Genomic DNA, 21,208 nt, shown 5'->3' with positions numbered 1-21,208 from the left:
CAATCCGCAGGTCCCAAGGCAGGGTCCAACAACTATTTAAAATTTTAAAAAGTTAAAACAGATTAGTCACAGGAACAAGGGTGCGAGCCCTGAAAACAGACATCTCAGGTGTCAAAGCCCAGGGCAAAGAGGTGCATCTTCAGTATTCACCAAAAGTTGTCTAGCGAAGGTACCAGGTGGACCTCTGTGGGAGGGAAGTCCACAACTGAGGGGCTGCCAACGAGAAGGCCCTGTCCTGGGCTGCCACCACCCAAGCTTGAGGGGTAGTGGAACTACTCAAATTAGACCCAGTGACCTGAATGGACATGCCTAGCGCTGCCTGGTTAATTTCCAATGGGTCTACTTTATGATTGACTTGGATGCAACCCCGCCCTCCACAAATTGGTGGTGTTGTGTGTCTTTTGAGGGAGTGACTGGCCCGAGGCTACGCAGCGAGAGCTTCATAGAACTGTAGAGTTGGAAGGGACCTTGAGAGTCATCTAGTCCAGCCCCCTGGAATGCAGGAATCTCAACATGGCTGAGTGAGGATTTGAAACCTGGTCTCCCAGGTGCTAGCCTCCTGCTCCAACCACTATACCACCCATTTTAAGTTTACCAAACTTTAAATGATAAGTTGGGGCAGCGGACTATTAAGAGATTCCACTTCCCATTGGAATCCTATTAACCATTGTCAGGACTGAGGTGGGCAAACGAAACCGAGAAGGAAGGAGACAGGTACAACCAGCATCCCAAACAGCAGCCCTTATAGCATTAATTCATGTCAGATTTTATTTCATTTTCCCACAAAGACTGTACAAAATCCATATAAAATCCTGGCATTGGAATGGGCTATGGTTTAGTATCCAAAAATAATTCCCCAAAGGGGATCCCACCAGCCTTATAACTTACATGGGGACGTGGAGAACACTCTGCAGAGGGGAGAGAGGGGGCTGGAATTATGTACAGCAGGAGCAGGAGAGGAGAAGAGGGCACGGATTCAGAGGGAGAGTCACATTATTTACAGGAATGGGGGCAGGTGGGAAATGCCACAAGATTTCCTGCATGTTTATATATATATATATTTATAGATATTTATATTTATATATATACACACACTATCTCACATATTAACAAGCTTTACATGATAACAAAAAAGGGAGCCTGTGGTCAATCAGGACGCAGTCTGTATTATCGTCGTCCCTGTTATTATTATTTTTAAAGCACCAAAATGCATGAGCGTAACCTGCACGAGCCTCCACAGGGGCCGAATGTGCGGGAAGGTATTGGGGCGGGGTGGGGCGGGGGGGAATGAGTCAAGGATGAGGAACTACGCTGGTCACCGGCTGATGTCGCGGCTGGAGTCCCAGGCTTTGGGGCCAGGCTGCAGCTTCAGGGAGTCAAAGAAGGGGTGCTTCAGGGCCTCGGCCAGGGTCAGCCGCTTGGCCGGCTCGTATTCCAGCATGCCCTCGATGAGGTCGAAGAGCTGGTGGTGATCTTCGGCCTCGGAGGCCAGGTACCTCTGTGGAGAGAAGGCGGCTGTCAGAACGCAAGGAAAGACCGGCTGCTGGAGGCAAACCTAGGGGGATGCTGTGTGCCATTCTGGTAGCCTCACCACAAAAGGGATACAGTGGTACCTCGGGCTACATACGCTTCAGCTTACATACACTTCAGGTTACAGACTCCACTAACCCAGAAATAGTGCTTCAGGTTAAGAACTTTGCTTCAGGATGAGAACAGAAATCGTGCTCCGGCGGCGTGGCAGCAGCAGGAGGCCCCATTAGCTAAAGTGGTGCTTCAGGTTAAGAACAGTTTCAGGTTAAGTACGGACCTCCGGAATGAATTAAGTACTTAACCCGAGGTACCACTGTATTGTAGAGCTGGGACGCGGGTGGCGCTGTGGGTTAAACCACAGAGCCTAGGACTTGCCTATCAGAAGGTCGGCGGTTCGAATCCCCATGACAGGGTGAGCTCCTGTTGCTCGGTCCCTGCTCCTGCCAACCTAGCAGTTCGAAAGCACGTCAAAGTGCAAGTAGATAAATAGGTACCGCTCTGGCGGGAAGGTAAACGGCGTTTCCGTGCGCTGCTCTGGTTCGCCAGAAGCGGCTTAGTCATGCTGGTCACATGACCCGGAAGCTGTACACTGGCTCCCTTGGCCAATAAAGCGAGATGAGCGCCGCAACCCCAGAGTCGGCCACAACTGGACCTAATTGTCAGGGGTCCCTTTACCTTTACCTAGAGCTGGGAAAAGTTTCCCAAATGGCAAGCGGAATGATCAAGGGGATGCAGCAACCCCCTTCATGAGGAAAGGCGATTCTTAGGTTTAGAGCAACGTTCGAAATTTGCCATGCGTATTTTGCACCTGGCTATCGACCACATGCGACCAAGTGAAGATGCCTGGGCGCATGGATGGCACCTGACATCTCCACCATCTGGAGATGAATGCCAGGGGATTCTTGGATCTGGTGGATTGTTTTCACACACTAATACCCCACCCTGTAGAATTCTATCCATTATATTTTATCTGCACAATCAGAACGAAATTCAGGAAGCAAAAAGTTGTACAGTCATACCTCGGGTTGAATGCGCTTTGGGTTGAGTGCATTTGAGTTGCACTCCGCGGCAACCCGGAAGTAATGGAACGCGTTACTTCCGGATTTCGCCGCTTGTGCATGCGCTCAAAATGACATCACGTGCATGCGCAGAAGCGACGAAAAGCGGCGCACGCGTGCGCAGACGTGCCATCGCTAGTTATGTTTGCTTCTAGATGTGAACGGGTCTCCAGAACGGATCCCATTCGTATCCAGAGGTCCCACTGTACTGAAAAATGTGACCTTTGAGCCGCCTGGCCCCCAAATGGCAACTGAGACATTCTGTTTTGGAGACTGCAACCCTGGGTTTAAGAAGCCATTTGGCACCTAGCTTATATATCTTTTATTACTGGTTTAGAAAAAAAGTGAGTAACAGGTGGGATGACAGAGACGTATGGCCTGGAGAAAGGGGAGAGGGGAAAGACTCCCCCCGTCACTCAGAAACACTATAACTTGGGGGCATCTAAGGAATACGAACTTGGAAGATTCAGGACAGATAAAACACGGGACTTCTTCACGCAGCGCACAGCGGAACTATGCAACTTGCTCCCGCAGGGGGCAGTGACGGCCAACAGCTTGGATGGCTTTAAGAGAGTTGGGAAAATTTGGGGAGGGTGAGGCTACCAATGGGCTATTCCATGGCTAGAGGGGAGTTGCTCTTGTGTTCAGGACCTGCTTGAGGGTTCCGCATTGGGGCACCCGTCCAGCCACTGTGAGGTCAGGATGATGGACTAGATGGGGCACTGGCCTGATACAGGCGGCTCTCCCTTATGACTCGGTATATGACCACTTCGTAGGTGAAAGCTGCTCTTCGCTCCTACCCAGGGTTTCCACTGGTGCCAGCCAACCCGCCTTGCCCAACCCTTCTCCCAGACCCTGTGACATCCCTCCAGATCTCCCTCTCCCATCACAAAGCAGCCTTACTCTCAGCGGCTTGCAGTTCTCTCGAACATAGCGCCCAGCAGAGGTGTTCTCGTCCCAGTCCAGGCGGCCGTGGTAGAAGTATTTCTGCTTCCTGCAGTGAACGAGGAATGTCCAGGTGAGGTCCAAAAAGCCAGGTGAGTGGAGAGGTTAGGGAGCAGCCACCCACCCAACAACCCCAAAGAAAGGAAGCGTTTCAGATTTTCCCATCCCATCTCACACATGAGCACCAAAAAGGCCCCACCTGGTCTTCCTGGTCATCCTCGATGGAAGGGGACCCAGGATTCGCTCCATCATTGCCAGATGCTCTCTGTTATCATGGGTCTGAAAGAAAAACAGCTTAGGATTGAAAAATTGTGTGGGTTTTTTTGGGCGGGGGGGGGGGGGAGAGAATGAAGCACCATGCTGGGAGCTTTAGCCCAGAGGCAGCTGGTGGGCAACGTGACTGGCTGTCTCCCTGCTGGAGACATATGCCAAAATAACATTTCGTTTTGAAGTTGGTGTCAAAGCTCTATCAAGGCTTCAGGGAATTACGATCCCTCCCCAGTGGCAGTCAAAAGGCAGATAACCGAAAGAGTTCTTACCACATAATTTTTTCAGTACAGTGGTACCTCTGGATGTGAACGGGATCCATTCCGGAGCCCCGTTCACATCCTGAAGAGAACGCACCCCGCTTCTGCACGTCGTGATTCGCCGCTTCTGCGCATGACATCATTTTGATCGTCTGCGCATGCGCAAGCGGCAAAACCCAGAAGTAATGCATTCCGTTACTTCCGGGTCACTGCAGAGCGCAACCTGAAAACACTCAACCTGAAGCAACTTTAACCCGAGGTATGATTGCATTCACAAAGAGAGACAAAGGAACGCTGTCTTTACAATAATGGTGTTGTTCTAAGTAAAGTCCCACCCCTTCAGTCCCTCCTAATATACATCACCCCTGCGCTGGCTGGTCAGTGCTTTCTGCCTCTGAGATTTCTGCTCTGCTGCTCACACAGCCCGTCTGGTTTTGGGAGAGGGAGGATCAGGAATGCTTTCAAGAGACACTGAGTCTGTTAAATGTCTCTCCCCCAATGCTGCTCCTTCCTGCTGCTCCCCAGTATATCCCAGCTTTCCCCCTCGTCAGCCTCTGAACTATGCCTTTCGGCAAACCACCGTTCTAAATCTACACTGTCCTCCTCTCCCCAGGAAGCTGCAGAGAGAGGTGAGCGGCGGCAGCGGCTCCCACCATTCCTCCTCAGTCCAGCCCCTGACAGTCGGTTGTCAGTGTTGCAGTGAGGCCTTTGCACATGTACTGGGGACGGAGTTTTGAGAACCGATGCTACAGGCAATTTGTGCTACAGACCTTGTGAGATGCTCACCTGGAACAAAGTGAAGCCCATGTAGTACTCGAAGATGATGCAGCCGATGCTCCAGACGTCACAGGGCTGGGTCCAACCGAGCTCTGTCATACCGAGAAAGAATTTCAGTAGGCTGCCAAGCCCCACTGCTGCCCCACCTCTCCTCACCAGCCCAGTCTTGTGCAGATCTTCCTGCCCTGCCCACCTGCACAAACCCACTAGCAACCCCCAAATCAAGACACTGACCCAGGATGACTTCCGGGGCCCGGTAGTGCCGCGTGGAAACGATGGTGCTGTGGTGCTCGTGGTCGAAGGTGGCGCTGCCAAAATCGACCACCCGGACGGCCGTGTTCTTGACGCTCCGCTCGTCTCGCTTCTTGTGGGGAGGGGGAGACAAGGGAAGAAAAGAAGGGGAAGGGGCAGTTAGTGCAGGGTGGAGGGGGGCGTCAGGCTTGGGGGCCATGTGCAGCCCCCCCCAAGGCCTCTATATCTGGCCACACCCCACTTCCCCAGGCCACGTCCGTCAGCAGCTCTGCTTCACCTGCCACCCTGGCTTCTGAGCATTTTTTGCTTGGCTGGAGTATGCCCTGGGACTCCCATAATGCCTCTTGCTTGGATGAAAGATCAAGAAGGGGGGTTTGAATGTGGGTAGCACTGTTTCCCAAACTTGGGTCTCCAGCTGTTTTTGGACTACAACTCCCATCATCCCCAGCTAGCAGGACCAATGGTCAGGGATGATGGGAATTGTAGTCCTCTTTTAGGGAAGCTTTTAATGTTTAACAGACTACTGTACTTTAATACTTTGTTGGAAGCCGCCCAGAGTGGCTGGGTAAACCCAGCCAGATGAACGGGGTATAAAATAATGAGTTGTTGTTGTTGTTACTATTATTATTATTATTACTATTATTATTATCCAGGAACAGTTGGAGACTCAAGTTTGGGAAACACTGAAACTAGCCTACTGTACACTGGGGAAACTTGACGTTTCTTGCTCTGCCCACTTTTGCCTTTGGCCCCTGGAAGATTGCCGAAGAGGGAATGTGGCCCTCAGGCTGAAAAAGGTTCACCACGCCTTGATTGATGTCCCAGGCAAGGATGGGGAAAGGACGCAGCTTTACATGCAGATGATTCCTGGTTCATTCTCTGACGCCTCCAGGTAGGGTGGGTAGAGACTCCCTACCTGAAACCCTGCAGAGGCGCTACCAGTCAGTGTAGACAGTACTGAGCTAGATGGCCCAATGGTCTTGATTTGGTGCCTAGCAGCTTCCTATATCCTGCCAAGCAGCCCTGCTCGTCACTCCCTGGAGCTAATGCTACGCAGACTGTGAAACGCAAAGAGAGCTTCGGCTATCCCCGCTGCTGGCCTGTTTGTTGCAGTACAATACAGATTTATCCAACACACAGACTCACCTTTTCCAGGTTGTAGGTCATCTCATAATCAGAGTTGACAAAGAGGATGTTTTCGGGCTTGAGGTCCGTATGCGTGAGCTTGTTTTCATGTAAAACTGGAGGGGGAGGGAGGGAATGAAACCAGGTCAGATTTTGACACGAGAGGTGGGTACAAGGTAGGATGTTAAAACTCGCAAAGGAAAAGCTGTACTGGTTCATCCTGCACAGCTCTAAAAGTTCTCCACGTGAACCAGGACCCAGATCAGCACCCCTCACATCCAAGCCCTCTCCTCTGAAACCTTTTAAAGACAACATTTTCATCTTTCCAGGATTAACACATCCACTTTTAGGGGACACTTCCCTCCTGGCTGCAGCTGAACATAACCAAGTTGCTTTCTACAAAGAGAGACTGCTGGAGAGTAATGTCTCATCAAAGGGCACACAGAGTGTTGTCTGGCTTTTCCGCCTGGGATTATTTTAACTGGAGATTTCAAAGTTTGAGCGTGGACATTTTTCGTGCAAAGCAAGCCTGACCTTCCAGGGATCTATGGCAGAGGTGAGTGAGGAACTGAAGACCAAATGTGGACTCCGGTACCTCTCCACTGAGTCTCTGCGAGGCTCCTCGGACTACACCTCTCAGCAGCCCTGCTCTGTCTCCTCCTGAAGTGGATTTGTGTGTCCTTGAACTGCAACCATCCCTCTGGCTTGCCAGAATGGAGGACAGAGTGGGGCAGGGGTGTCTGCAAAGACGCAAAGCCCTCTCGACTTTGTGCAGGTGGCTGCCTTCCGGGTACGCAAAATGTAAGAACCTGTTCCAGGTTCTTGATTCCAGGAAGGGGGAAGACGCCATGTTCCGGGTCTCTCCCTGCAACTCCCCTATGAGGCAAGTTTGTAGTAATAATGCTGAATAGCAGCTGCTGAAAAACGCAAGAGGGAACTGCATTTTTCTGCTTGGATCCTGCTTCCCACAGGCAACTGGCTGGCCACTGTGAGAACAGGATGCTGGACTAGACGGGCCATTGGCCTGATCCTGCTGGGCTCTTGTGTACTTTTCTCCAGGCCATGCATTGTTTTACAAACTTCACGTCACCTCTTGTTCAGCTTTTCTCTAAACTACAAAAAAGCTGCAACTCGAGAGCTGCAGGCCTTTTTTTTTTTTTACAGAAATGGCCTAAATAAACAAATGCATTAAACCGTCCAGATCCAGCAGGCCTGCGTCTTCCTGCAGCCTCTTGTCCCCACTTGCCCTCCCACCCCAGCCCGTGTCTGCCCTTGGCACTCACATTTGACAGCCAGGCACACTTGATAGGCCATGTGCCTTATCTGGTGGAGGGGGTAAGGCAGGTAATTGTTGTCCTTCAGGAAGTCAAAGGTGCTGAGTCCCAGAAGCTCGAAGGAAATGCACATGTGACCGTGATAGTCGAACCAATCGTACATCTGCACGCACAGGCTGGAGGACAGAGAAAGGCACAGGCAGTTGAAGATTCCTCCATGCAACTCACTGCAGTTGTTTTATCAGGCTACATGAGGAGGAGAGTGATGGGACTCATAAATATTTATTGCCTATTCTTTTAGTGGCCACTCGGCTAGTTATGGCTGAAACCCTGAGCGCCTCACACAAGGACTATCCCACGACTTCGGGTACAAAAATGTCTAGTAACTGGCCACTACTGAGAAAATAACTCAGAAGTTATAAAATAGGGGGGGGGGTTGCAATATGGTGGCCATTTACTCCATATACGAATGAAACTGGTCTTGAAGATAAAACTCTCCACAAAGCATCTTTGCATGTATTGCTCTCCTGAAGAGGACGGCTTGAACTGTATTTCTTCCTTGGGAATGACACAGAGAGATAGCACAATTTTTGTGCTGTCTCCAGAACGTTACATGCCAGACATTTAGATAACTTGTAGATATTTATAAGAATCGTTCATATTAATGTGCAACCTGATACCTGTTACGGGGGTGGGGGGGATGTCATGTGATATACAGTGGTACCTCGCAAGACGAATGCCTCGCAAGACAAAAAACTCGCTAGACGAAAGGTTTTTCCGTTTTCGATTTGCCTCGCAAGACGAATTTCCCTATGGGCTTGTTTCGCAAGACGAAAACGTCTCGCGGCTTTGTTTCCTTTGTCTAAAAACAAAGACATGTTTTGTTTATAAAGTTAATTTATTTTCCCTTCAATTTTTGAACTGCTCTTTACAGTATGTGTGACTTTAAAGAGCAGTTAATAAACTGTTGTTGTACCAAATTTGGCTTTGTTTGGACTTTTTTTGACCATAGGAACGCATTAATTGATTTTCAATGCATTCCTATGGGATTTCGTGATTCGCAAGACGAAAAATTCGTTAGACGACAAAACTTGCGGAACGAATTAATTTCGTCTTGCGGGGCACCACTGTAATTGCTATTATATATAACAATCCAACAAAAGATTAATCTTTTCAACCCCCCCCCCCTCAACTAGCTGCAGCCGTTTTATCAGGTTAAAGCAGGAGAGAGAAGGGAAGTCAAGGCCTCTCCACTGAGAAAATAATAAATAATAATAATGATGATGATGATGATGATGATGATATATTTATACTCCGCCCATCTGGCTGGTTTTCCCCAGCCACTCTGGGCGACTTCCAACAGAATATTAAAATACAATAGTCTATTAAACATTAAAAGCTTCCCTGAACTTCCCTGCCTTCAGATGTCTTCTAAAAGTCTGGTAGTTATTTTTCTCTTTGACATCTGATGGGAGGGCGTTCCACAGGGCGGGTGCCACCACCGAGAAGGCCCTCTGCCTGGTTCCCTGTAACCTCACTTCTCGCAGTGAGGGAACCGCCAGAAGGCCCTCAGCGCTGGACCTCAGTGTCCGGGCTGAACAATGGGGGTGGAGACATTCCTTCAGGTATTCTGGACTGAGGCTGTTTAGGGCTTTAAAGGTCAGCACACACACTTTGAATTGTGCTCGGAGAACAGTGATGCTCAGCTCCCCCCTTGGCTGTTGCAACAACTCTGCTTACTAGGTGGGCCATAGGCTGGCTGCTACTTCTCTCAGTCTAACCTGCCTAACCCAATGGCCACCAGCTACCGCTGGTAAAAACATTTCTACACTGCCCTTGAGTTATTTTACAGATATATAAGTAATCTCCACTAGGTGGCACTGTAGGAGAAAGCAGGAGTTCCTGGACCTGGTCTAGGAAGGAAAACCAGGGGGGAAAAGGCTGGGCCAGAGTTCTTCTCCGTGACAAGAGATTTTGCAGAGGGTGCACACACCTATTTCCAGATGTGTTAGCGCTACTCACTTCTTGTTCTCCGGATCCTTCTCGTTAATTTTCTCCAGCACGTTGATCTCCAGCCGAGCTGCCTCTTTGTACTTTTCCACATTCTTGATTATTTTTAGAGCCACCCGTGTATTGCCCCTTGGGAGGAATGCAGGAGAAGTATCTCAGAATCAAGGTGTTTGGGTGGAAGAAGGGGAGAGATGCTTGAAATGCTATTCATCATCTCAACTTCTGACTATAGAGAACCTGTGGAGCCCTCCAGAAGTGGTTATTATTGACCCCTGTACTAGTCAGACCATTAGAACATCTAGCTCACTACTGTCTACACTGACCAGCACAGGCTCTCTGGGGTTTCAAGCAGGGGACATTTCCAGCCCTACCTGGAGATGCTTCAGCTTGAACCTGGGACTTCCTGTACGCAAATCAGATGCTCTACAACTGACCTATGGCCAACTGAGCTACCGCTGTAGCAAGCAAATATTACAGAGACACTCTAGGAACCTGCCTTCTACTGAGTCAGACCATTGGGTCTACTCTGTTCAGTACAGGCTATGCTGACTTTCCTGGATTTCAGACAGGAGCCTTTTCCCCAGCCCTACCTGGAGATGCTGGGGACTGAGGCTGGGACCTCCGGCATGTAAAACAGCTGCTCTAGCAGTGAGCTAGGGCCCTTCCCCACAACCCTTGTAAAGGTAAAGGTAAAGGTAAAGGTAAAGGTAAAGGTAAAGGTAAAGGTAAAGGTACTCCTGCCCGTATGGGCCAGTCGTGACCGACTCTGGAGTTGTGCGCTCATCTTGCTCTAGAGGCCGGGAGCCGGCGCTGTCCGAAGACACTTCCAGGTCACGTGGCCAGCGTGACTAAGCTGCGCTGGCGAGCCAGAGCCGCACACGGAAACGCCGTTTACCTTCCCGCTAGGTAAGTGGTCCCTATTTATCTACTTGCACTTAGAGGTGCTTTCGAACTGCTAGGTGGGCAGGAGCTGGGACCGAACGGCAGGAGCTCACCCCGCTGTGGGGATTCGAACCGCCAACCTTATGATCAGCAAGTCCTAGGCACTGAGATTTTACCCACATCGCCACCCGCGTCCCTCACACCCCTTGAGTCACCCCTTTTTTCTAAGCTGGAGGATGCCCAGGTGCTTTTGCTGTTCCTCACAGAAAAGCAAATCCAACCCACAATGCAAGATTCAGCCCCATAAGCCGTTAAGCAGAACACATTTGCTATGTTTGCTGCAAGTGGCCAGCACAGCTGCCGCTCAGACAAGAATCCCAAATGCTGCTTCCTTCTGCCACCTTCTGCTCACTCACCTGCGGTGATCCACACACTGTACCACCCGGCCAAAAGTGCCCTCTCCGAGGGTGCTAATAATCTCGTCTGAGAAAGGAGAGAGAGACAGAGAAAGAGAGAAAGAGAATGTAAGAGAACAAGCAGTGTCTGGTCACAGCGCATAACACACCATCACAAAGGCTGCCTTTGCCAGCTCAAAGAGCCAAGACAGGGAGGCCCCTGCAAACTAATTCGATCCCTGACACTTTGGGTAACAATATGAAAAGATAACAGAGAAAGGAGTTGGGAAGGGAGACTCTTTAAAGAAAAGGAAACAGAAGAAGGGCTGGGCTTTTTTCCCCCTTAAAAAAAATAACAACAACAATTAATATTGCGAAGAAAAATAAAAAAGGAACAGGGCGGGAAGGGGAAGCTAAGAGAGCAACTGCGCGACTGCAACGGGAGCTTAACTAGAGACTAGATTATGTTACGATTTGGCTGTACATCTTTCTTGAAGCCAGTCGCCGATGCGATAGACGAGGTGGCCTTCGTCGTCGTCTTCCACGCTCTTGGCTCTCCGGCCGCTTTGCTGACTCCGCTGCGGGGGGGTCCCCAAAAACGCAGGCACAGGCGGAGGAGGGGAGGGTTTTCGTGTTTTCATTCATTCATTCACCCGGCCAATTCGGGGCGTTTTCAAACCAGCGCAGGGGCAAGCCAGCCAGCCAAGCGTCACCCATGGAAATGGTAGGTAGGCCCGTTGGCGGATTTGAGGAAGGAAGGAGGGACGATTCCCAGGCCAATTCATACGGCGCAGAGGCGCATATATATATAAACGATAAGGGATATTGCAAGGGAAAAAAAAGTCAAGATAACACACACACTAGCTTAGGAAATCTCTCTTTTTAAAAAATAAAAATAAAATGTATAATCAAAGAAGTAGTAGTAAAATATATAAATATATATATATATATATGGAGAAAGTCTTCCACAAAACAGACCCACCCAAGTCAGTACAAAAGGACAGGGCAGAGAGAAAAGTTGGGTCCTCGCATGATAGGGTCTACATGCTGGAAGAGCACACAGAGCGTGGCTCACCAACCAGAAGCTCAGCAACCACAGGAAAGGGATGGAAGCTGGAAGCAGACCCCACCAGATGATCAGTGGAAAGGGGTGGAAATCCTCCATGGTCAACCTCATCCTTTCCAGCCTCCTAGACTTGCTTACCCCCACCATGCAGAGAAGGGAAGGAACTGGACTTTGATGGCTGAGCACATGCTCTGTAGACTGAAGGCCCAGGGTTAAGTCCCTGGCAACTCCAGGCAGCTGGTGATGGGCAAGACCTTTCTCTGCCCGAGATCAAGGAGAAGCACTGACAGTCAGAATCTACTGGGCTAGATGGGCAAAAGGCCTGAACTGGTCTAAGAAAGATCCCCCATTTTCCCAGAAGCTATAACTTCAGGGCGCATTTTCCCCAGTTACCAAGAGGAGAGAAATTAGGGTGGAGCACACAGCTCCCCGTAAGGTGGAACTTTGGCTGAGCTCTATCCACTAACCAAAAAAGCTGGGTCAGTTATGTACCTACACCATGAACCAGAACATTTCCTGGTTCAAGGCTCCCAAAAGTCCAGAGGACTCATGAGTGGAAGAGCCTGACTGTAGTTTCTCTGCACCATTTGGCGCTCTGGCCATGCCTCCTTCTGAACAGCCTCTGTTTGGGGGGAGCAGATAATTTTGCAGCATGCTTGCACAGTGTGTGATGGGGTGATTTCAAATCCTTCCGATACAGAGAGGCAAGAGCTCTTGTACGAGGCTGCCTGCTGTATCTCTGGACTAAGTCACTGCTCTGGCCTTCCAATCGAGAGGTATGACCAGGACAAGCAGACACACGACAGGAAACAAAGGAGTTGTTGGTACATACTCTTACAGAACCTCAAAGTCAACCTTTTTTCAGGTGCAAGAAGGAATTGTGTCCTCAATTGTTGACATCCTCATTTGTTACTTCGGGGAAAGGTATGTGTGTCAGCTATCAGACGTTGGGGACACACCAATTCTACAATAAAGCCCCTTGCCTGTCCTCGGAAGCGACAGAGAACCTATCAACCTCCAGAAGTTGCTGGGCAACAGCTCCCATAATCACTGGTCATGCTGTAGTCCAGCAGTATCAGGAAAGCCACAGATTCCCCATGAGAACTGTTAAAAAGCTGGCAGGCACCCACTGTTCTGGGAGTATACAAAAGGTCTACCTGTTTTCTTCCTATAACACAGAGCTTGATCACTTTAAAAACCTCTTCAAATTCTATCAAGCAAGCTGGTCTTGGGCAAAATGAACCAGCTGTTTGACTCAGTATTCAGTAGCTTCATATGCAGAGAATTCAAAGAACTACATCCTTTGCAAGTGAAAAAGGTCCCCTGCTCAGTTGCTGGCACCTCCTTGTAGGGCTGGGAAAGGTCCTCTGCCCCAAAGAAACTTTAGAGAGATACTGCCGGTCAGACTATGTAAAGACTGGGCTAGATAGATGGAATACAAAGTTGGTTTCCTATTTCATACTCTCACAGGTTGCCAGTCTGGCATCCCTGTTGGGCTTACAACAGGGTGGGGAGAAAGACATATAGCTCAGGGGCACAGCATCTGCTTTGCTGATGCTGCATCTTCAGGTAGGACAGGGAGAGACCCCCTGTATGAAATCCAGGAGAGCCACTGCCAGTCAGTGTAGGGAATACTGAGCTAGATGGACCATGGTCCTGAAATTTAGACTATGGAGCCAGCAGGGTTCCAGAGGCCTCTACTCCCTACTTGCATGTAGAGGTGAAGAAAGCCACCTGGGAGCAAACAAGCTGAGGAAGCCCACCGCAAGGGATAGGCTGAAATCATTCACACCCACCCGTGGCGAGGCTGTTGTCGCAAGAAGTCAAACTGTGAATCTTCTTCTTAGCACAAAATCACAGGCCTTGCCCGTGTGTCTAGAGCAGTCTGAAAACTCTCAGATCGGGACGCATTCGTCCACCCTCGAAACTGGCTGGCCTGAGCCCTCTGAGAGCACCTCAGGTGAGGTGGGGAAGGACATCAGTGGCTGGTTGTCATGACGGCTATGAGCTACCTCTGAGATCAGGGGCAGCCTGCCCCCTAGAAAACATTAGCCAGGGAGAGGACTATTACCATCACGCTCCAATTGATGGCATCACAGGAGGACCAGCTTGGCCACTGGGGAGACGGGACTCTTTTTACTTCCCTAATGCAGCAGCATTTGCAGTCCATCGTAAGAGCACAAGCAGAAACCTGCCAGATCAGGATAATGGTCCATCCAGTCCAGCGCCCTGAGCCTGAGCAAAACAGCGCTCTCCCTCTTGTGAATGGTATTCGGAAGCATTACTGCCTCCAACTGTGGAGGCAGAGCATAGCCATTATAACTAGTAACCATCCTTACCAAAAGACAAGGGCGGGAGCAATCTAGGACTCTCAACAGAGCAGGACAGGCCTCCAAGCAGCGTGGACGTTTCTGGAAGGGAAGGGGGCTCGGGACTAACACCAGGGCCTCGAAAGCATCCACTGCGCAGTTGTGTTTCTCGCGGAAGAACTCTGGCTGCCTTTGGAGGCTCGGAGGCCGCAACAACTACTCACCGATGAGGAGCGGCTGAAGGAGCGGCTGCGTCGGCGTCTCCGCCGTCGCTTCCGGCGGCTGCTTTTGCAACTGCGGTAGCTGCCGTCCCGGGAACGCTGATACTCGTAGGAGTGGTGGTAGTCAGGCTCGTAGTAGGCGTCGCCCCGCTCGCGGCTGTACCCGTCTCGCCGATAGCCATCGCAGTAGCGCCGGTCGTAGGCGCGCCGATCGGAGGAGTGGTCATCGTAGCTGGGAGAAGGGCAGAGGGGGAGAAACATGGCAAAGTTCAGCCAGCGTCCAGGAGCAGAGGCAAAGGGCATTGGGCAAGGCTGGTTCACAGTGCCGCCTGGGCCAGGCTTGCCCCCCCCCCGACCTGCAGCTTCTGCCTGTTGCCTGCCCAGCCCCCCGGACCCAAGCGCTGTGACATGTAAGAGCTGCGGCATGCAAAGTTGTTGCATCTCAGTGACAAGCGACACCCCTCACATTTAATCAACAGTTGTCCCCAGCCCCTGTTTGCAACCGTCCTTTGTGCTGTGCACGTATCTGTTCTCAGCCACTGTTCTCACTCTTCTCAGCCACTCATTGTGCACCAAACAGTTTTTATGAAAGTGTCAGAGGAAGCAAGAACACAAGAAGAGCCCTGCTGGATCAGGCCAATGGCCTCTCTAGTCCAGCATCCTGTTCTCACTGGGGTCAATTAGATGCCCCATTGAGAAGCCTGAAGGCAGGACCTCAGGGCAGCAGCGACTCAATCCATGTGTGGTTCCCAGTTCCTGGTATCAAGGAGGCCTGCTGCCTCTGACAGTAGAGGTAGAGCATAGCCATTGTGCCATTAGCCATTGATAGCCTCATCGCCTAGGAATTGTTCTAATCCTCTTTTAAAACCATCCAAGCTGGTGGCCAGCCCGGCCCTTGTGGAAGCGAGTTACATAGTTTAACAGTGCACTGTGTGAAGAAGTACTTTCCTTTATGTACGCTGCATCATACACAACTACCCCTCTGGAATTCCATATATGTACACACACATACATAAACACAAACGCACACACCATAGCTGTCAACGTTTCCCTTTTTTAAAGGGAATTTCCTTATTCCGAATAGGATTCCTCGCAAGAAAAGGGAAAAGTTGACAGCTGTGCATATACACAAACAAACAAAAAAGGCCTCATCAGGGAGCTTACCATGTTTCTTTCCCCCCAGGTGTACATCTCAAAAACGTGGAAGAATGGGCATTGCGAACACACACACGCACCATATAGACCGAAGCTTCAGGGACCTTCAGCCTTCCCTGAACTGATGCCTTCCAGACTCCAACTCCCTTCAGCCCCAGCAGGCACAGCCAATGGTCAGGGATGATGGGAGCTGGAGTCTAACGTCATCTGGAACAGCGGATCCCAATCTTTTTGGCATGGCGACCTGCAAGTCCAAAGCATCTTGGAATGGTGACCAACCAATTTATTGCCACAATTGACAACACAGCATCATAAGTGGCCAACGAAATAAAAAAGGCCACTTAAAGGATTACAAGCAATAAAGATTTGGGATTTGCTTATAAAACTTGCAACAACATAATGGGAGGCTTGTTTCTAGGACCAAGGTGAAACTTTCAAGCTCCCTTGCTATTTTTACTATAGGATGCTATAGTTAAAATTACAGTAATGAAATGTTGCTTTTTGTACGTTGTTATATTTGCTATTGTTTTGATTTTGATGTTCCTGTTTTCTTTGTTTTAAGCCACTTGGAGCATGATTATTTTGGTGCATAAAAGCAGCATATAAACACAATTACGAATGACTTTGCATAGGCTTCGCAACCCACTTCGTTTGAATCTAGAGGGCTGATCTAGAGGGCACCAGGCTGGGGAAGGTTAGGCCATTCAACCTACAGCCACTCTTTTCTAGGGTCCTGTTTCAGGTGCCACAGCCAGCACTGGCTCTTGGTACCTTCTGCTCACGTGCTCACCTGCGGGAACGGACATGATAGCTGTCTTCCCTGCGGTGGCGCCGCTCGCTGCTGCTCGACCGCGAGCGACTCCGCCTCCTCTTGTGCTTGCGGCTTCTGTAACGCTCGTGGAAGCTGCCCCGGCTGCTGCGTTCTGAAGAGCGGAACCTTCTGGAATGAGGCATCTGCAAGGAAAAGAGGGAAGGGTTAAATGGGGCTACCTAAACTGGCCACCCAGGTGAGCAGCAATTAAAACGTTAATGGGGGGGGAGGAGCCTGTTTTGAATTGCAAAAAAACGAAACAAAGGGTTTTCCCCAGCAGTCAACAGAATAGTGTTTTGACACAAACTAATCTATACAAAGTTTTCATTAATTAAAAAAGCCCTGCCATTATGCTGTTACATCTAATCAAGAGCCATTTACAAGAGCTATTTAAAAGACCATACAGAGATTCCAAATTGCTCTTAAAATAACTCTTCCTATCCCCCAGGGATGGAGGAGCCTGTATGCTTCCAGATCTTGCAGGGCTACAGTTCCCTCCATTCCTGACCAGTGCCTCAGAGCATGCACTTGCTCACGCCTTTGCTTTGAATTCACAGCAATTGTAATCTGGGGAGGAAATTCCAACTGCCACACTAGGACTTACACCTAAATAAAAGATGTCATGGAATGCACCATTGTGGGAGGGGAGCTTTCGTTACTGCTCTTGTTAAAACAGCTGAGAATCACAAATCCTTGCCAATCTATCACAAATTACACCCCACGCCCCAGTCTTTCTGCCCACCTCTACGCCATGAGATCCTTGTGTTCATTGATACACAGGAAGCTGTGCAAGTTTCTCTTCCATGGCCTTGCCTAATTCTCTTTTAAACTTGAAGCCCTCCAAGTAGGCGGCCCTCAGTACCTGCTCAGGTGGGAGCACATTCCAGAGTTTGAGCATGCCAAGAAGAGCTTGAGATTCATAAATCTATGCAACCCACCACCTTTCCACACACTCAAAGCAGCATGCGAAAGAGATAAAAACCAGAAAGAAAACCATTTTAGAAACCCTGCAGGAAAAGAAAAGAAAAAACGGCACCAACAACAAACAAACTCAAAGCTGAGCTGGAGACAAAGAACAAGGACACACACAAAAATGCAGCTCCATTTTCAGTTCAGACTAATAATTTACAAAGCAAACTTAAAAAAAAACAAGGAACTGTAAAAGGAGCAGAATAAGACAGCTAGGACACACATAGGCAGCAGGATTCATTACAGACTTAAAAAACAACAACCCAGTAGGATAAAAATAATTCAATACACAAATATTCCAGAATTATTTATCTACATCCATTTCTTAGTCTGTATCTAAATCAGTTTCTTAGGTCACATCCACACCACACCTTTTTTTACAGCACCTAGAACACATTTATTAGGCGCCTTGCCAACAAATGATGACATATAAAAATATTATTTATATTCGTTAGTCACTTTCCTCATAAAAGTGATCTAAAGCGACCTTCATTAAAACAGATTGGGTAAAAGCCTTAAAACCACATCTTGAAAAGATGGGTCTCACAGACAGTGGCGGAGCTTCATGGAGCTTCCCCCCCATGCTCCTCTTCCTCCGCCAGTGTTCACAGATCCTGCCCGACTCAAAGAGGCCAGAAATGCCTGAAACCCTCCAAGTTAAGGGCCAAAAGTGCAGGTGAAGAGGAGAGTCTTTGCCTAGCAACTAGAAATAAAGATGGTGCCAGGTGAGCCTTCCCGGGAAGAGCATTCCACAAGCAGGGGCCACCTCTGAAAAGGCAATGCTCTCTTGTCAGCCTCCGGACCACCCATGGGGGGGGGGGACACGACACACTGTTAACAAAGCTGCTGTTAATTTATCATTAATATTAATGAAACTAATTTTAAAAACAGAACCTGTCCCTTGAAAATCTGTCCTTCCTATCCACCATCAGTGACGCTGCTACATATATTATGAATTACAGGATTGAATAATATAAGCATCATTATTAAACAACAACAACACTTGCACTGAAAAACTACTCTCGTCACCCACCTCAGATACAATTATGGTGTTGAAAATACTGCAAATACACTATTAACAATGCTACTGTTGTTAAGTCATTACTACTATTACTACTACTGATATACTACTAATAAATAATGCTAGCAGGAGCCAGCCTCTTACCCTGCTGTCAGTGTAACACATTTCACACACAATTGTGCTGCATCTGTTACAGACACATTACTCAACAATGTCATTACTCTTCATATTCAATGACAAAATCATGGTAATGAAAAGAAAGTCAGCCTCCTCCCCTGAAAAGCTACAGTAGTCACCCTACAATGCTGGTGTTGGGTATATAAAGGGCATGATGTTAATAATTACTTTAATAATTTTATTATTTATACCCCACCTCCCCGAATCTGGCCGGGTTTCCCCAGCCACTCTGGGCAGCTTCCAGCAAAATATAAAAATATAATAAAACATCAAGCATTGAAGACTTCCTGATAGAGGGCTGCTTTCAAATGCCTTTATCTTACGGTGAGTACCAGAACCTTTTCCCCCTAAAAAATAAAAGCACTGCTGTTAACCATGTTAGTGTGCCAGTGTGGCACATAAAAGTTCAAGTGGTGAGCTAGAACTCTGGGAGACCTGGGTCCAATTCCCCGCTCAGCTGTGAGTGATCCTGGGCTAGCTGCTGTCTCTTAGCCTAACCTACCTAAGAGGGTTCTTGTGAAGATAAAAATGGGGAGGGGGAGACCCATGTATGCCACCTTGAGCTCCTTGGAGGTATGGTGGGATATACATGTAATAAAGAAATAACAGTGGCATTGCCATTATTATTGCAATGAAAAGTCACCCCAAAGGAGCTGCTCTTGTCACCCATCTCCCCTGGAGTGATGGAATTTTATCAAACCAAGTCCTACTCAGAGTAAACCCACAGAAGTCAACAGATTTTAAGTTGGCCCCTCTCTCTCTCTGAATGTATATGAAAACCACCCTCGGTAACAAGCAACTAATAAACAAAACGTTTGATTTTATGATAAATTTGCTTGTTGTCCTGTTTTCGGTGGATTGTCATTTATAGGCACCACATAGAAATGCAAATAATTAAGTGGTATAGAAATGTTTCGAATATTATTTTTATTATTGGTATTGCCTGTCTTTCACCTGCAGGTCCCAGGACAGGGTTACAACAATTTAAAATAATTTGCAGGTTTCTCACAGGAACGTGAAAATCTGATTGCTCCCTGTTAAGAACAGGAGGCTGGATTAGACAGGCCCTTTCTTAGGCTCTTCTGTTTAAAATTCAGTATTTAAAATAGTCAAAAGAGGGTGAGTCCTAACAGACACAGCTCCCGATTCCAGCAGGTCTACACAACTTCGCTGTACTTTTTTCAGCACCTGCTAAAAACATTTTCTTGTTTAGACAAGCATATCCAGTTACACAGAATGCTGACATGCATTTTAATCTGGTTCTGGTTTTTTGTTTTAAATAGCTGAGGTTTCTTTACTGATAATTTCACCGCTTTACTCTTTTTGTAAACCCTTTTGAGGTTTATTTGGTTTTTACAATCAAGCTGCAGATAATAAATTACATGAAACAAATAACACCCCGACGTTGGGCTCTTAGCCCAACACAATCCACACATCCTGGTGTTGCCTGCATTAGGACTGCGCTGTAAACAATGCCTAAGTGTGGTTGTGGTTGCTGTTAATCACCACCCCTACAACAACAATGGGTGATGATGTAGTGCTAGGGAAGGTGATTAATGGTGGGGGGGAGAGAGAGAGAGAGCGCACAAGCCAGCAATAACACCTTCAGTTCCTCGTAGTAAAGCTAAAATACAAATGCGATAAACGACAACAAGAGCAAAGAAAGAGAGAGCCAAGTGAAGAGTTGCCCCTCCTGACCCACTACAACTGCAGCAGCAGGAGGACAATTTCACGGAATAACAGACTTGCAGAGTTGGAAGGGACCACGAGGGTCATCTAGACCCCCCCCACAACCTCCTGCCCATCCGACCCTGGCATTAAGAGCCTTATGCTCTACCAACGGAGCTATTCGCTGCTTTCCAGTCTTTTCCCCCAGCCATTCCGAGGGGTGACTGTGTTTACAATCGAGCGGCCTATACAGGAAACTAAATAAGGCTGCCAGTTGGGTTCTCTCAGAGGCCCACCCTGTTGGGGTCGCCTGGCTGTTCCCAAGGCCTAAGTGTGGTTGTGGGGGCGACTGTTCACGACCCCCATTACTGTGATGTAATTAACTGAAAGGTAATTAATGAGAGATGATTAATAAGAATAGTGATAATAATAATGTAATAACTGTTCACGAAATAACTGTACATAATAATGCAATAACTGTTCACGACCCCCATTATTGTGATGTAATTAACTGAAAGGTAATTAATGAGAGGTGATTAATAATAATAATAATAGTAATAATAATAATAATGAAAGAGAACCGAGGGAAGAGCTGCCCCAGGTCACCCCCCCTCCCACAGCATCCCCTGGGCCTGGTCTGCCCCTCATGAGCCTCCCCCCCGTCCTGCCCCATAGATGCCCCCCATAGCGGGGGGAGGGGCGGAGGGCGAACTCCCCTCGCCCCACCCCGTCCTTAACAGCCCTCCCCCCGCACTTTCCCGCACCCTCTTGGCCGCCAGCCCGGTGCGCTTGTCCCACAAGAAGTCCGTCTTGGCGGCGGCGGCGGCTCCTCGTCTCCCCACTTCCCCGAACTGAGGGACGAAGCCAGCTGCTCCGAGCGAACGGGCGAGTGACGGCGCGCATGCGTCGCCGTCGCCGTTGCGCTCGCGATCGACGCGCGCCCAGCATACGCACATACGCACGCCACGTACGGCACGTATGGGGGAGGGAGGGAGGGACGGAAGGCGACGTAAGAACGCGCCGTGTGCTGGCGTCG

At 48.9% G+C, this 21,208-nt stretch overlaps 1 protein-coding gene across 4 annotated transcripts; it reads right to left on the bottom strand.

Moving 5' to 3' along the window:
* Positions 1-742: 742 nt before the first annotated feature.
* CLK2 (CDC like kinase 2) lies at positions 743-21,095 on the bottom strand. 4 transcript variants are annotated; one of them, XM_081173671.1, is made up of 13 exons: positions 20,937-21,095; positions 16,317-16,480; positions 14,375-14,603; positions 11,260-11,353; positions 10,797-10,863; positions 9,511-9,627; positions 7,498-7,664; positions 6,236-6,330; positions 5,072-5,201; positions 4,847-4,929; positions 3,733-3,812; positions 3,492-3,582; positions 743-1,498 (listed from the first exon to the last, which is right to left on the bottom strand). In XM_081173671.1, the coding sequence occupies exons 2-13, from the start codon at positions 16,478-16,480 to the stop codon at positions 1,316-1,318; spliced, it is 1,500 nt and encodes a 499-aa protein (XP_081029797.1). In that variant the 5' UTR covers positions 20,937-21,095; the 3' UTR covers positions 743-1,315. The 4 variants fall into 4 exon arrangements, with proteins under 4 accessions (XP_081029797.1, XP_081029796.1, XP_081029795.1 ...); XM_081173670.1 differs by having other exon boundaries at positions 5,072-5,198; positions 20,937-21,070; XM_081173669.1 differs by lacking the exon at positions 20,937-21,095 and adding an exon at positions 18,340-18,574.
* Positions 21,096-21,208: the final 113 nt, after the last annotated feature.

The sequence above is a fragment of the Podarcis bocagei genome, assembly GCF_964188305.1.
Source record: "Podarcis bocagei genome assembly, chromosome: 16".
NCBI lineage: Eukaryota > Metazoa > Chordata > Lepidosauria > Squamata > Lacertidae > Podarcis > Podarcis bocagei.
This window is presented reverse-complemented; position numbering and strand designations above follow the sequence as displayed.

What these genes read in the sequence shown, in the direction of transcription:
- CLK2 (XM_081173671.1), bottom strand. Translation starts at nt 16,480, where the DNA reads ATGCCTCATTCCAGAAGGTTCCGCTCTTCAGAACGCAGCAGCCGGGGC. An exon ending in CAGTGTGTGGATCACCGCAG is followed by an intron (nt 9,628 to 10,796) that starts GTGAGTGAGCAG and finishes ATTCCTCCCAAG; the next exon opens with GGGCAATACACGGGTGGCTC. An exon ending in AGTGTGCCTGGCTGTCAAAT is followed by an intron (nt 6,331 to 7,497) that starts GTGAGTGCCAAG and finishes CTCCCCCTCCAG; the next exon opens with TTTTACATGAAAACAAGCTC.